Raw genomic sequence first — 15,122 nt, 5'->3', positions numbered from 1 at the left:
AGCGTGTCACGTCGCCACACTCTGGCAGCTCCAAGGGGACACCCGGTGGTGTTCGCGTACGTCGCGGTCGGGGTCTCGGCCGACGGACCCGGTAGTCCGCGTTAAAATCGCGTGAGCGTAATCGTCGCAGAAGAAAGAAAAAAAAAAAAAAAGAAAAAGAAAAGAAAAGAATAGAAAAAAAAAGCCCGTATTCTCCCGTGCACGGAACATGGCTCCATCGTGTTTCGAGGTAATTCTCGTCGGCTTCATCCTCGTGTTGCCGTTCCTATACGAGACCAGCCGCACCTTCCGCTACTACTTCAAGTTCCTCATGTACTACGGCATTGTGATGGTGAACGCAATCCTGGTGATGCCCGTACTCTCGCTGCGACCCGGCAACGTCAAGAATTTCCTGTTAGTAGACCGATCAATATTGTTATGTCGCCGCACATCGCGCTTTGGCTCGATTCTCTCTTTGGGTCTTTAAAGGTCCCAGTCAACCTCCGGCGCCTCCGCACGTTTGGCCTTTCCGGAGGCTTGACGTGCGTCGCGATGGAGACCACCGCCGGGACGGCTACGGGAATTTATTGACCGGCTGGCTTATTCGGTGGGTGGCGATGATAATGGTGGTGGTGGCGGTGATGGTGCCGGCGGTGTTTGTGGCTGTTGCCGCGGGCACCGATCACGAGCACCGACAATTCCGGGGGCCGGAGGGGGACACGCAGGGAGGATTGAGCTCGTCGGGCCATGTCGTATGGGAGAAAATGAGTCGCTTCCCATAACAATGACGGCTCTCCGTCAGAATAATATGATAAATGTGCACGGATCAAGTAACACTTACGTCGGTGCCGGCGCGGCGGATTTCACCCTGTGAAAACTAATTATTGAGGGATGCTGTGGTAACGGGGACCGGCCATCCCGATAATAACTATTCCTATATTTAGCTCGTTGACATTGGATATTTGCTAACCATCAAGGTTCTAAATATAGTAATATCCGTTTACCACTTTATAAGTCAAATGTCAGCGTTCAATTTAAATATCACCGGGATTTGTATATATCAACAATCGTAGTAATTATTAATTAAATGGAGTAATTGTTAAATTATTTTCGAAAGCTACGTGATACTGCGGCATCCTGACATTTAAATTTTGATGGAACATTGGCTATCATAAGCATCATTATTTTTATTTGTTTATTGTGTTAACATTTTTATACAATATTAATATTTTTTAATGAAAACGAAAGAGAAAAAATAATTAATAGCTGTATTTATGGCTAATTTAATGTTGAATTTATTAAAACAAATTTTTCTTGTCGAGCTTCCTGCATTTATTTAAAATAAAGGGAATAACGTAACCAATTTTTTTTTAATGTTAACACAAAATTTTCGGATTATTAAATTATTTCAATTAATTTTTAATTATAATTAAATTAAAATAATTGCGTCTATTTTTTTATAAGTGATTTTCTCCGTCTTCTCTTTGTAAGTCATATGAATCAACGATCTTAATATAAGACGAATACACAATTTATAGAACAAAGTTCTACAAAATTTTAACTCAATAGTAAATCTAAAGAACGTCATGTAAACGGTTCAAAGTTCCCGAAAAGCATTTTTATCGCTTTAATCTCGCGCCGACTGTGAGATTAAATTTAGGAAGAGAACAAAGGCAAAGAAACATACGTCGCAATATTACAAAAATAAATCATAAAAGAGGGCTAACTAGTTATTGAAGAATATTCGTTTTTCTCTTGTAACTCGTTTATTATTTTAAATGCTCTAAAATACTAACGCAATTTTTTTTTTAATTAAAAAAAAAACACTTAATTTTAAAAGGTCGAAAGAATAAAAGAAAGCGACCAAATAAAACAGTTTGTATTTAAATTAGAACCTGGACTTGTTTTTTTATTTAAAAAAAAAAAGAAAGTGTTTTGTCCACATTCTGAAGCATTTTTTAGCACAAGTAGGTGTACAACTTACGTAAAAAGTTGTGAAGAAACAAGAATTGCTAGTTATTCATCAAATAACCTTTCAAATATTTTTTGTTTTTATGCTCTTTTTTATTTTTCATTTCTTTCATTATTTTTAGACTAGCGTCGACACTATGCCACCATATCAGTACTCTACTGGGCCTGCGATGGGAATTGCGCGGAAAGGAACACTTGGAGAAAAACCGAGCCTGCATCATCGTGGCGAATCACCAGAGTTCACTAGACATCCTAGGCATGTTTGACTTTTGGCCGGTGATGGACAAGTGTACTGTCGTCGCGAAAAAAGAAATTTTTTATGCGTGGCCGGTTGGCCTGGCCGCCTGGCTTTGCGGCCTGATCTTTATCGACAGAATGAACTCCGAGAAAGCGCGATCAGCCCTCAATGCCGCCACGAAAGAGATCACGGAGAAGAAGGTAAAGGGAAGAGAATATTAGGTCCTCTTTGTCACAAATCGCTCGTTTTCTTTCATATTCTTTTATATACGAAATATATTAATTTGCAGATTAAGCTGTGGATATTTCCTGAGGGTACCAGACACAACACCGGCGAGATACATCCATTTAAGAAGGGTGCCTTCCACGTTGCAATCAGGTCGCAGCTACCTATACTACCAGTTGTATTCTCCTCTTATTACTTCTTGTCCGCGGAAGAAAAGAGATTTGATTCTGGTGAGTGTGCCAAGTTACTGAAAGTACCTAATTCGACAACTCGATATTAATAATAAGTATCACAATAATATAAAATAATTTCTAAGAAAAAGCAATTTGCAAAAACAGGCTTTTTGATTGCTCGAAAATTACGGAACATTGTTAAAGATGGCTTAATATAGTTAACTTAATTAAAGGACGCATTCTCGTGACAACATTGCCGCCCATCTCAACGGAAGGACTCAACACGAACGATGTGGAGGAATTGATGGAGAAAACACGAAGCGCCATGAGCGAAGTGTTCCACGCGACAAGTCGTGAAATCCAATTGTCCCTTCCTGTCCGGTAAGACGTACTTTGAACGGTCATCATTAGACTCTAACGGACGAGTGCGTAACTTACTTCTTTACAAGGATACTAGCGAATAAGTCTCCGCGAAGGAATCAAAGACTATGCGTCCAATTAGCTAATGATTTTTTTCATTGCGTTGTTATTTAACACCTTAATTTGTACTTTAATTATCTCTCCAGCTCAGAGGGGTCAAATAGCGTCAAATTTTAGAAATAGCGACGTCCGTCTACATTCTTCCCGTCTTTTTTAATTTTTTTATTTGTTATATGGCGACGAATCGCGCAAGAATGTAGACGGCTCTTCGGTATACCTAATTAAGTTGAGTGATATTATTATTAGTGTGCAAGTATATTGTTTGCAAAAGTTTGATTTGATTGCCGCGAAAAATTAACATTTTAATTTAACAATTGGCGGTTTAAACGAAAAAAAAAATTATAGTAAAACGAGTACGCAGTCGGAAAAGTTGCATTGTTGAAGAGTTAAATATTCTCTTAATTGAGTAGATATAATTTTACGACGTTGCTTAAGCAGAGTACGTGGTGTACTCGTTAGCATCGGTGCGACGAGAAAAGGAAGTAAACTTTCGATATATATATATGTATCATGACTTTTCGTAGAGTTACGAATGTAAATATGATTCGTTAGAATGCATTTTTGCATAAATTATGGAAACATTGTTAACGTTTATACTTAACGGTTTGTACCACTAAATTCCATTAGGTATATTTTGCTATACGTAAGATACGCTTGTACATTCCCTTACACCCGTCTATTTTATGCTTCCACTCGTTTCCATGCAACTGTCTGTAACGAGATTAAGGTGCATATGATTAATTATAGGCGACGTGCGTTTTAATTTCCCAAAAGAAGGAGGAAGTTTTGACGTTCAAGGTGAATTCTTTACTGTATCGACTTTTGTCATTATAATCAATCGATAACTATTCATAATTGCGATAAAGAGAGAAGTAGCATTTTAATCGAGTGATATTGTATCAAGATTTTTTGTATCTGAAGCACTTTATATTCATGTTACGCATACAAACATTTTTATTTAAAACTAAGTCTGCGCATACACTTATACGATTAGTCGTATATGGTTCATTGCAGACGATTAGTAAATAATTGATAAAACAAGGAAAAAACGAGTTTCCAATTGTATGCAATGACCCGTATAAGACTAATATAAGTATAAGTGTAAACGCAGCTTTAATCGTGATTGCGATAAAACGGTCGTAATCGGCACTTAGTCATTTTTTTCCATTAAACTTTAATCCTTGGGTATTTTTCAAATGTTCTATTGCACTTTCTCGTAAAAACATCTTGTCTCGAGTTTCTTATACTCGTAATATGAACAAAATACGATATTTTATATTAAGGCAATACCTTCTGTCGCTTTTCCAAATTGTGTTCAGTTTAAAGTACTTTACGTGACGGTTTTTCGCTAATAATTTATTTATTAACGTTTTAACGAAATCAGTGGTATCAGGTACCAAAGAAAATTTAATTGTTAGCGACAAAACCGTGACGCAAACTGCGCTTGAATTTTTCTTCCAAGAACCATTGTTAGGATTTCTCAGCGTACGTCTGATTTCTATTATAACAAAGACATTACAAAAGCGTTTGCTTAAACTTATAAAATCCATTAGTTTTAGCTATCTCATGTGCAACGATGATGATAATGATACAATTATTTGCGTGATTTCCGCACCGCGTTTATGTTGTGCATCAGATGTCATTTTTCTCGCAACAATAGTCTTAGCATAATGCGAACGATGCCGCAGCCGTTTTTATTAAGCCATTTAGCTGAGAGTTGAACTTCACCAGCCGTACCTTTTAAATGGATGCATTTGAGTTTTAAAAAAGCTTGAAAGTAATATGTTATAAACGGCTCGTGTAACGAAACATATATTTCTTTAAATATCACTTTTATAGACTAAGACCGTATACTCTTCTCGTTTCAGCTATTATGTGTTACTATATTACGAGGTATTCGTCATACTGATTAAACTGCAAGAATATTTTTTATATCATGTCTAAAATGTGAATCGAAATGTACACCGAAGGGCAGATGTGGCGTTTTCTGCGGCGACAGCGGCTAGCGTACGTAATCCTAGGCGGTGGATGCAAGGAGTAAGATAACGGGGGAGAAATTAGTCATCGGCAAACCAGCCGGCGTGGTATATACACGCGAAACATGTGAAACTCGACGCACACGACGTTATAATAAAGTCACGTTCGTTAGCTGCCGTCGCAATATCTGCCTTTCAGCGTACAATCTCGTTTGCCGGATATCACTTCGAAAAAATCGTTTTGATAGTGTTAAAAGCATTGCGACACTGATATCCGGAACGTAATTTCCGAAAGATTTTTGAATTTTGAATTTCAAGACTAAGTGTTAATCGAGGATATAGTTGCAATTGAGTAAACGGAACGCTTTCGAATCGGTCGCGTTAGTATTATCTTCCTGATTAATAAAAAGAAAGCGCACAATTTTCAATCGTATGCTGTTGAACGCTGCGTTTAATATACAATTTCTAGCGTAATTGAATGGTATTTCGTGCGTGAATAAATAGAGGATTTGGAGCAAAGTTTTTGCAGTTTAAAACTTGAAAAAACTTTTTCTTTTCGAGTCTACGTCACGACGTCTATCCTTCTTCTCGAGAATAGCATAAGTCATTAACAAACCCCCGTCAATATGTACCGTTTAATTATGCAACGATTGCAGATATGCGAGAAGTATTTGCGATTAATTGATAATTACTTAGATATATCTTAAAGACGCTGTATTTAACGAGAATGTCGTTTACCAAAGATTTGTCGTCTCTTAGTGCCAATTTGCAGACGAAACCAGCCTTCACGATATACAATGTATCATCAGGCAGGAGTTAGAGTTGAATTTTGTTTTAACTGCAAGTATATTGTTTTGCGAGTAACAACGTTATGCAAACGTAGCGTAGCTTATTATTTTAAAGAATTTTGTACTTGGGCTGTGCATTTGTCATGATGTAATGTTAATATAAAATTTATTGACCGTGGTATTCGAACACTTAATGAACGTTAAGCTAACAGGATTCAACGAAGTCTAGGTCATACGAAACCTTTATTTGCTTACTGTAAGGCAATATCCAACTGGTCGGACTTACCGAGAACGTTTTGTATACTATGTCGATTTCAAATGATCACCATGTATGTTTAAGAATGGTTTGCAAAGTGCAGGAGTAAATAATAAAGATACCTGATTTTAATTAATCGCGGTGTGTCGTTTAATTTGTTCCTTCAATGGAACTCAATGTAGATATATTTTAAAATACGAATATTAGTAGCACGTTTATTATTCCAGTATGTCAATATGAGTGTTACGGCAGCGATGTAACTATGTGAACATGCATCATTGAACAAGTTCTTATTAAAATATTTGCAATTATAATTTATTTTATAAACACTTTTTTCAATTAAAAATGATATTAAAACATAGTTTTTAACATTAATAAGTAAAACTTAAATGAATATTCTTATTAATTTACAATATTTTAATTATAAATGCGCAACATAGAATGCAAATTTATTAAAAAAACTGTTTTTATCCATTTTAGAACAACTTACAGTTGTTCTAATTATTATGTCTAATTAATTAATGTCGCTTATTTTTTTACAGCAAAGAATGGATGTACGACTCTCTACACTTTTATCTTTTGTATCTTTACTCTAAAATTTATATTACAATTTAACGTATTAAAAAAAAAAAAAAAAATACGTGGAACATATTTAGATCAGAGCTATAAAAATTTCATCATTACGATTACAATTACTTATAATCGTTATTATCTAGTCATTGATTATCAAAGTATTTACTACTTATACAGCTCTGATTTAGATTATAACTAAATTGATATTAAAATTACGAGTCCAACGTCGATCCATTTCTCTGTTTCTCTTGGCTCTCGGTCCAGGCTTTTGCTATGGTTTTCTTCATTTCGTCGTCGCCGTCTTGATACATCTTCTTCATGAGATTCATCAAACTAGCGCCGGGATCATTGTCCTCGCCTAGTTCGGGCATGGACGGTGATTTCGCATCCTTGATCCTCTTCTCTACCAACGTGACGTGCGACCAGTCTTTGGCAACCTTCTTTGCCAGAGATACGACGATCATATCAGTTTTTACTTTAAAGTTACTTTTATCAGTATCAATTTCTGCACACAAATTATTGATTGGAAAGTGGTAAATTTTGTTTTCTAAGCCAAATACGCGGAGGTCCAGAGATTTCTCTGTAAAATTACAAACGATAGATTCTTTAGGTAGCTGATGAACATTGTTTAATGTTATATAAATCTTCATTGTTGTGTTTGTCTGGTTCCATCCATAGTTATTTAATTTCACCTCATAACACTTCTGAGCTTGTGTGGCAGCTGTTGTCTTTGCAGGTGTATCTTTCTGTTCTTCTAACTTTGCTAATTCTGTCTGCAGTTTTCTAATTTCCAACGTTAATATATCTTTACTTCGTTGTCTGCTGGCTTGTTCAAGTAGCCTGTTAAGTTCCTCTATGTCTAATCTCATCTGTGAAAAATGATAGCAAATGGTTACCTAATAAAATATTTAATTCAGCAAAGAAATTAATTTGCAGAATTTTTTCTTTCTCTTTTTTTTTCTTACTATCTTATACGAAATTTTAATTTGCAATAGACTTTTTTAAAGTAACTTTTATACTTATATTTTGTAACAAATTATTCTAATATTTTTTTTACTCCAAAATTTAAGCGTCAAGTCGACACTCATGCGTTACGTGTATAAAATATAGAAAGATGTAGCTGAAAGCTGATAATAACGATAAATATTATACCTCGTCGGCTTTCGTTGCCATTGTTGATCTCACAGCGTTACCGAATTTAATACAGTCTCACGAATTTTTACGATACCAAGCCACAACGATTGTTGCTAGCGCAGTGGACCAAAATTCACTGTAAGCTGTAAGAAGTTGAAGAGTGGACCATGCAATCGCTTCAATATTTCAGAATGTTTCTAGTAGTTTCTAGCGGGATTATCGTAGAGATGTAGTGTACATACATACACCGCTGGCTGCTGGCGACGTGGGTACTTCAGATGTTCTCTGTAGCTGCGCCAGAAATGTATAATTTGAATTGGAAAGACAAGGAAAAAGGTTAGAAAGGTGCAGGAAGTGCAGCTGAGGGAGAGACATGCGTGTTAACGCCTTAGACCCAATTATTACACATACATATATACGATTTATTCTAAAAAAAATGTTAGAAAAGTACTTATTACGTGCTTCATATTGTCATTTGCAACTGCATTACTTTTTATAAAATAAATATGTAATTAGGCAGAAAAAAAGAGGCACGAAAAGTTTGTCGGTAACAAATAAACTATTAATAAAAAAAAAAAAAATTACATTGCAAAGCAGTTAAACAATTAATAATCAGATAATTCAGTCTTGTATTAATGAAATTAAAAAAGAAGGGATTTAAAAAATTATAACTGATTTAAATCTGATGTTAACAATTTATTATTTTTTTTTTTACACTCGGCTGCATGATATTTATAATACAAAACTCGGATCTGGCGGTTTAGGACAAGCGGGCGTCCTAAATGAAGGCTTCAGTCGCGATCCAAAGATCGCATTAACATTATTACAGGCCACCAAGGCGTCAATTACGCTAATTGGTCGACGATCATTGTAAAACGGCAGCATTCGCGGCTATGCTAGGATTATTGATGACCTCTCCCAGGCTCTCGAGTAGCTCTTTCCTGTAGTCGTCGAAATCGCCGTCGATAGCATTAATCTGTTGACTCTCGATCACATAGAGGCAGCATTCCGTGTCTCGAATCAGCCGTTCGTCGTGCGAGACAATGATAACACCGCCCTTGTACTCGTTGATGGCGTCTGCTAGCGCGTCAATGGATTCTATGTCCAGATTATTCGTCGGCTCGTCCAAAATCAGCACGTCCGGCGCGTTTAGACAGAGCTCGGCCATCGCAACGCGCGCCTTTTGTCCGCCCGATAGATCCTTCATCTTGATAGTGTGCGCGTGAGAACTCAGTCCAAAAGTGCCCAGCTGCTTGCGTGCCTTTTCGTATGGAAGATCAAAAAGTCGCATTAAATATTCCGCCGGCGTCTCTTCGGCAGTTAAATGCTCGCCAGAATGCTGGTCGAACCTTCCTATTCTCTGTAAAACATAAAATAAGTTAAATAAGAAATTATACGGGTTTAATGTTTAATATATACGATCCCACACTTACTAATCGGTGATTCTTTGTAATTTCTCCCGTTTGAGGCGTTATGTCGCCCATTAATAATTTCAGAAAGGTAGATTTGCCAACGCCGTTGGGACCTAATATTGCTACTCGGGAACTCAAGTCTATACCGAAGTCCGCGTCGATGAACAACGGTTTCTGTCCTTCGTACCCGAATGACACGTCTGCAAGAAATTTAATGTACAATAATATTTAATATTTAATGAATAATTAAATATTAAAAACAGAATATTCCGTAGTAGAGCTAGTTACATACTTTGAAGACCGAGAATGGGAGGCTGCAACGGCGGTGGATCTGGAAAACTAAATTTCACTATGTATTCCCTCGGTTTCTGTAACAATTCTGTAGGTCCGGTGTCCTCTTCCTGTTTCTGCATCTTTGTTCGATTCTTTTCTTGCTTCCTCGTAAGCGCTTCTTTTTGCTTCTTCTCGGCCTGCTTTTTACTTTGACCAGATGCTTTAAGATCTTTCAGACGCTTTTCCTGTTTCTCGTATGCCTTTATCATTTCTTTTCTTTTCTGCACGTACATTTTTTTAAACATGCTATAATTTCCCTTGTAGTAAAACAGCTTTTGCTGATCCAGATGTATTACATCTGTGCATACGTTATCCAAGAAGCTCTGGTCATGCGATACAACTAATAGAGTCTTCTTCCAACCTTGTAAGTAATTATCCAACCAAATTACTGCATTTAAATCTAAATGATTGGTGGGCTCATCTAATAGCAGTAACGTGGGTTCCAAGAAGAGTGCTCTTGCGAGCGAAACTCGCATTCGCCAGCCGCCAGAAAAGTTTTTTGTTGCGCGATTTTGCATCGCACGATTGAATCCTAAACCAGCGAGAATCCGCCTGGCTCGTGGTTCCGCCGAATCCGCACCGATGGCTTTTAACTCGTCATATACCTGAAAAAAATGTACAATATATACTTTAAATAAATTAAAAAATAAGTTTTAAAATATTAAAAAAAAAAAAAGAAAAAAATTTATAATAAAGCAAAGATATAAAAATAAATATAAAAATAATTACCTCTTGCAATCTGTTCTGTACCGATGTATCTCCCTGTTCCGTTAATTCTTCTAACTTCTTGCATTCGTTTTGAAGCTCTTTGCACTTTACATCAGCATTGAGCACCACTTCCACAGCGGGAGTGTCATCCGCTATAACTTCTTGTTCACAGTAAAGAACATCTATCGAAGGTGGAATATTAAATGCTTTCTTGGCTATATGACGAAGCAAAGTTGTCTTGCCATGGCTAAAATAAAAAAAGAGTATTACAAAATAAAAGTCCACTCATTGCAGACATCTGTGAGGGAAAGCTGACGTTCGTATTGCTATTTGTAACACGTTTTCTCGAACTGATCGTATGTAGGAGCGGTAGTATGATTTATTCAAACGACGGATGCTTTACAAAAACGTACCCATTCGGTCCTACGAGACCGTATCGCCTGCCCTGCGCTATGAGCAGGCTGGCATTGGTGAAGAGTTCCTTGCCCTTGGCTGCTATGCTGAAGTTTTCCACCTTGATGTCAACTGCATTCTCCAGCTGCTGGTTACCGCGCTGCTGCGTCTGGCTTTGCGATATCGTAAAATTCGACTCGAGTTCACTGTGGCCCTGACCGCCCGCCCTTGTCAGCATCTCCATTGTGCGCTCATACTCCTGCTGCTTTTTCAGCTTCTTTTTCTCCTTGTGCGTGAGCTTCTTGCTCGGGGTTTCCTCGTTGATCTCGACATCCGCGATCTTGGTAGCAACGTCATCGGCCGCTCCATTTTCGACCGTGTCATTGCTCATGTTCTTGTTTCTCTTGCTCGACATCGCTGACGCCAAAGTCCGTCACCACAGCGGCCTTGTACGTACGTTTGCCAGCTGCTCGCACGCCTCAACCCTTAATTTAACCTCACTTTTTCCGCGTGCGCAGCACATCCAGCGAAGATGGCAAACGTGACGACCGTGACTAATCCATCGAGAGTTAAAATCGGGTCAGTCAGAGACGTCAGAGTCGAGTCAGAGTCGAGTTAGATTGTGTACTCTGGCGTGTTAATATTCAATAAATTCCATTTTTATTTTACTTAATTTAATTTTTATCTTATTTTGCGTATTTTATCGTAACTTAATTTTATTTTATTTAAAAATGTATGATTTATCGTTTAACCATACATAGTTTACATGTATTTTATTCAATTTTATTTAATTTTGCTTTAATTAATCATATTTTTATTTTGTATTACCATATTTTATCTTTATTTTATTTAATTTTGATCTAAAAAACCGACCGGTGGCGGGCTCGTAGCAGATGTTTTAAAAACTAACAAAATTTAATTTCGAAAAAATCCGCTACGAGCGGTGAAATCACACTCAAGAAATGATAGCGACGGTGGAGTGGAGAGTCAGTTCGACGGTGGTTGGCGTGTGGGTACCTCATGCATGTCCAATCCCAAGGCAACACGTCCTTTGACGCACGGCACTCAAGCGTACCCAAGAATCGGTTTGTTGCGTCAGTCACCCGTTCGCGGTTCTGTCAGTATTGTCAACTCTGCCGCTCGCGTTGGGTGGTAGCGTCCGGGTGCGACTTGGTTTCAGCCCTACTTAGGATATCAGGATCTGAGAATCTCGAGACAGATTCGGACTGTTTCGAGCGAGGACGTCAGAGACGATCACGGTATAAAAAAGCCAAGACTTGACATCAAAAAAGTGGGACGCCCCGCGTCGCATCGCATGGCGGACTATGAGCTCCGTGAAGAGTGTCATCATCACGCTGCCTAAGGGAGTGTCGAAGGCAATCCCGAAGAGCGATTCGTCGCGCAGCGCGCTGTCGAAGCTCAATTTCACTACGTCAATCCTGGTGGACAAGGCGAGAATGGACGGCAGAAAGGCGGCTGCTGTCTCCGGCGAGGAGGACGACCACGACGTAACGACGTTCCTTGAACCCGTGGACACCCGTGCGCGCGGAAAGAAACGACGTTTAGACCACCTCACTTGGGAGGAAAAATTGCAGCGCAAGTAAGTGAAAATTCCAATTCACGGGGACTACCTATCGTACGATAAACTACGAGCTTGTCATGTGTCACGCCGATGACTCATTGACGTAAACACAATCGCATGATGTAATTGTTGCGTGTGTCGACAAACCCGATTATCAATGTTTTTCGAATGATAAGTCGGCGGAGTAATTGTTACAAGCAATATTGTAATATTGCTACAGCTGTCTCGCCTTTTTTTTTTTTTTTGAAAAAACAAATTGCTTCTCGAAGATGTAATGAAAGAAGGAACGATGTTACATCATGCAGTAAAAAATAAAGTTTTTAATGGAATCGTTATAATATTATTTTATCTAAATTTTATTTTAAATAACAATTAAAAAAAATTGAATATTGAATTAAAAATTAAATCTTAATTTTTTTTTTAACTTTGATTATTGTACTGATTTTGTAATTATGTTTGGAATTAAAATAATTAACTATGCTTATTTATTTAATTTTTTTTTTTTACTGGATTTAACGGTGATTTGTTTGTTTGACAGAAAACTGAAAAATCGTGTGGCCGCTCAAACTTCACGGGACCGCAAGAAGGCTAGATTGGACGAGCTGGAGGAGACGGTAAAGACACAGAAGGAAAAGAATCAGCTGATTACACAGGAGTGCACAATGCTCAGGTCACAAAACGAACTGTTGACGTCGCAGAACGAATGGCTATTAAATGAGAATAAGAGGCTCAGAAACGAGAGAGATGCAGTGAGAAACACACTCACTGATCAGGAACAACCAATTTGCTCGACTTGTCGGACTCGTGTCGACGGTGCTGTACCTTCGCTGGGATCTGCAGTATCCCCCAATGACCCTCTGCTGCAGGGTGGGACAGCACAGTCGGCATTGCGCCCGATACGGACACCACGAGCAACCGTGTTACTGAAATTTCTGACCCTCTACTTCCTTTTGAAGAGCTGTTCAGCGCTTTCCAAAGCGCCGACGCCGAACGATTCGAAGAGCTGGCGGAGAGCCTCCTACGAGAAGTCAGCCCAGAGGCTGAGGCAAATCCTCATAGATCAAATGAACAAGTGAGTTTTGAGAGTTGCAGTCTGTAGCACCTCGTTTCGCAATACGTTTTCTATTTCTCACGCACTTTCTTCATTATTTCTTTTACACAAATAACGAGTAACAATTTTTTTTTAAATTTATTTGCTCTACACTTACATGTTGTAAATTGAATATGATGCAGAAATGGATGAAATATTCCGGAGTAAAACAGAATTCTTACATAAGCGATGTGGATGAAAATTCTAATCTTTTGAGAAAATCCGAATATTTTATTCATTTTCTCTGCAATCGCGCGTCCTCATAATTTAGTCGTTCTCCTTTAATGACCTGCCGATTGCGCTCCATTCCACAGGTGTCCGTCAACGAAGCTCCCGTTAAAAAATCTGACTATACAGAAGCATTGGTGGGGCAGACATCAGAAAATGTGGAAACCAATAGAGCCAGTGGAGGCATAAACCCTACGTCCTCGTGTCCGCAAGATACATCTAATTGGTTTCTTGCAGATTGCGACACAAAAAGCACAGAATCTATCAAAATGGAGACAGAAATTAAACAGGAATCAGAGACTGCGTCAGATCTTGACACTATTTACGGTACATATGACGAAACCACTAATTCCATTACTATTATGTATCCGGGTGAGGAAAATGACGGCGACGTGGGGATTCAAGAGTGCGTGCAGGAGGTGGTCAGCACCGAGAACAACGTCGTCAGTCAGGTTGCGGACGAAGCCATGCATCTCACAGTTCCTTTCTCAGACATTAACTTGCCCTGCCCGACGCAATTTTCGCCGACGTATACCAATTCCATGTCACCTGCTAAAAGCGACATCGACAATTACGGCATCTTTTCGGCAAAACACCTGGACTGTGCCAATTCGTCGGACGGTGGATATGAGTCCCATGATTCTCCACAATCACATGTGTCGGATGCCTTGTTCGACCTCTGGCCTGAGAGCTTCACCGAGCTGTTTCCGACGTTGGGCTGACAGTTTCGGATAAGGCGTGCCGCTGAGGCAAGCGCCAGATTGATATTGAACCGTTACGTTTGTAATAGGGGGAATAAGTCAAATGAACATAGAATGCTAAAAAGAAAAGGAGAAACTGGCTTTTAAAAATTATTTTAATATGACATACGAATTATTAATTTTCGACAGAAACGTGCAAATTGACTAAACTCTCGTACTTTTTTTTTATTAATATTGAGTAATTTAGTTTTATAATGATATATTTGAATAAAATATATAATTTTTGACAGAATAAAAATTATGTAAATACTTTGTAAAAAATTATGTACTTAAGTTCACTCTTAATATATGCATTATTTATATCTGTAACAATCGAATTCTTTTGTTATTAAAATAATGATTATATACAGAGTATAATTCAAGAGGCTTTAGTTATTTAAAATTAAAATTAGGTTCAGGCATTTATAACGAGATAAATTGGTTTTCTTTTTGTTGCGAGCTTTAAACATTGCAAATAAATAACAGCACATTATCATATGTATATTATCTAACTTAATTGACATTAGTTATGTCAAATTTCTTGCAAAATTAAAACATTAATACCAGTAATTTTAGCTATAAGAATATATTTTTATAAGCATATACAAAATTATAAACTCTGTTAAATTTATTTGATGTTGTAAAAAGATACGCAAGTAGTTTTCCATAGCTACAGTTGATGCATTTTTTTCACGTATTCACCTACACAGACGCCTATTTAAGAAATTTTATTATTAATGTATACATGTCTATACATACTGTATATTGATTTTTCAATTTTCGCTGTGCAACAGAATTAAATGAGGTCATGCTAATGACATACGTACACATATCTTTCATTTT

The 15,122-nt window shown here is 37.8% G+C and overlaps 4 protein-coding genes across 4 annotated transcripts; 2 read left to right on the top strand and 2 right to left on the bottom strand.

The window, feature by feature from the left end:
* Nucleotides 1-133: 133 nt before the first annotated feature.
* On the top strand, nucleotides 134-6,223 carry Agpat1 (1-Acylglycerol-3-phosphate O-acyltransferase 1). Its single transcript, XM_070667231.1, has 4 exons — nucleotides 134-393; nucleotides 2,073-2,388; nucleotides 2,478-2,643; nucleotides 2,820-6,223. The coding sequence occupies exons 1-4, from the start codon at nucleotides 209-211 to the stop codon at nucleotides 2,969-2,971; spliced, it is 819 nt and encodes a 272-aa protein (XP_070523332.1). The 5' UTR covers nucleotides 134-208; the 3' UTR covers nucleotides 2,972-6,223.
* Nucleotides 6,213-8,127, bottom strand: LOC139108717 (calcyclin-binding protein). The gene is made up of 2 exons (XM_070667232.1): nucleotides 7,812-8,127; nucleotides 6,213-7,528 (listed from the first exon to the last, which is right to left on the bottom strand). Exons 1-2 carry the CDS (start codon nucleotides 7,830-7,832, stop codon nucleotides 6,872-6,874), a joined length of 678 nt encoding a protein of 225 aa, XP_070523333.1. The 5' UTR covers nucleotides 7,833-8,127; the 3' UTR covers nucleotides 6,213-6,871.
* A 341-nt stretch (nucleotides 8,128-8,468) lies between these two features.
* LOC139108695 (ATP-binding cassette sub-family F member 1) lies at nucleotides 8,469-11,514 on the bottom strand. The gene is made up of 5 exons (XM_070667192.1): nucleotides 10,660-11,514; nucleotides 10,268-10,493; nucleotides 9,498-10,143; nucleotides 9,227-9,405; nucleotides 8,469-9,153 (listed from the first exon to the last, which is right to left on the bottom strand). Exons 1-5 carry the CDS (start codon nucleotides 11,052-11,054, stop codon nucleotides 8,659-8,661), a joined length of 1,941 nt encoding a protein of 646 aa, XP_070523293.1. The 5' UTR covers nucleotides 11,055-11,514; the 3' UTR covers nucleotides 8,469-8,658.
* Nucleotides 11,515-11,617: 103 nt separating this feature from the next.
* On the top strand, nucleotides 11,618-15,105 carry Xbp1 (X box binding protein 1). Its single transcript, XM_070667226.1, has 3 exons — nucleotides 11,618-12,239; nucleotides 12,760-13,293; nucleotides 13,626-15,105. Exons 1-3 carry the CDS (start codon nucleotides 11,965-11,967, stop codon nucleotides 13,726-13,728), a joined length of 912 nt encoding a protein of 303 aa, XP_070523327.1. The 5' UTR covers nucleotides 11,618-11,964; the 3' UTR covers nucleotides 13,729-15,105.
* The last annotated feature ends 17 nt before the right edge of the window (nucleotides 15,106-15,122 follow it).

Source organism: Cardiocondyla obscurior, linkage group LG15, assembly GCF_019399895.1.
Source record: "Cardiocondyla obscurior isolate alpha-2009 linkage group LG15, Cobs3.1, whole genome shotgun sequence".
NCBI lineage: Eukaryota > Metazoa > Arthropoda > Insecta > Hymenoptera > Formicidae > Cardiocondyla > Cardiocondyla obscurior.
This window is presented reverse-complemented; position numbering and strand designations above follow the sequence as displayed.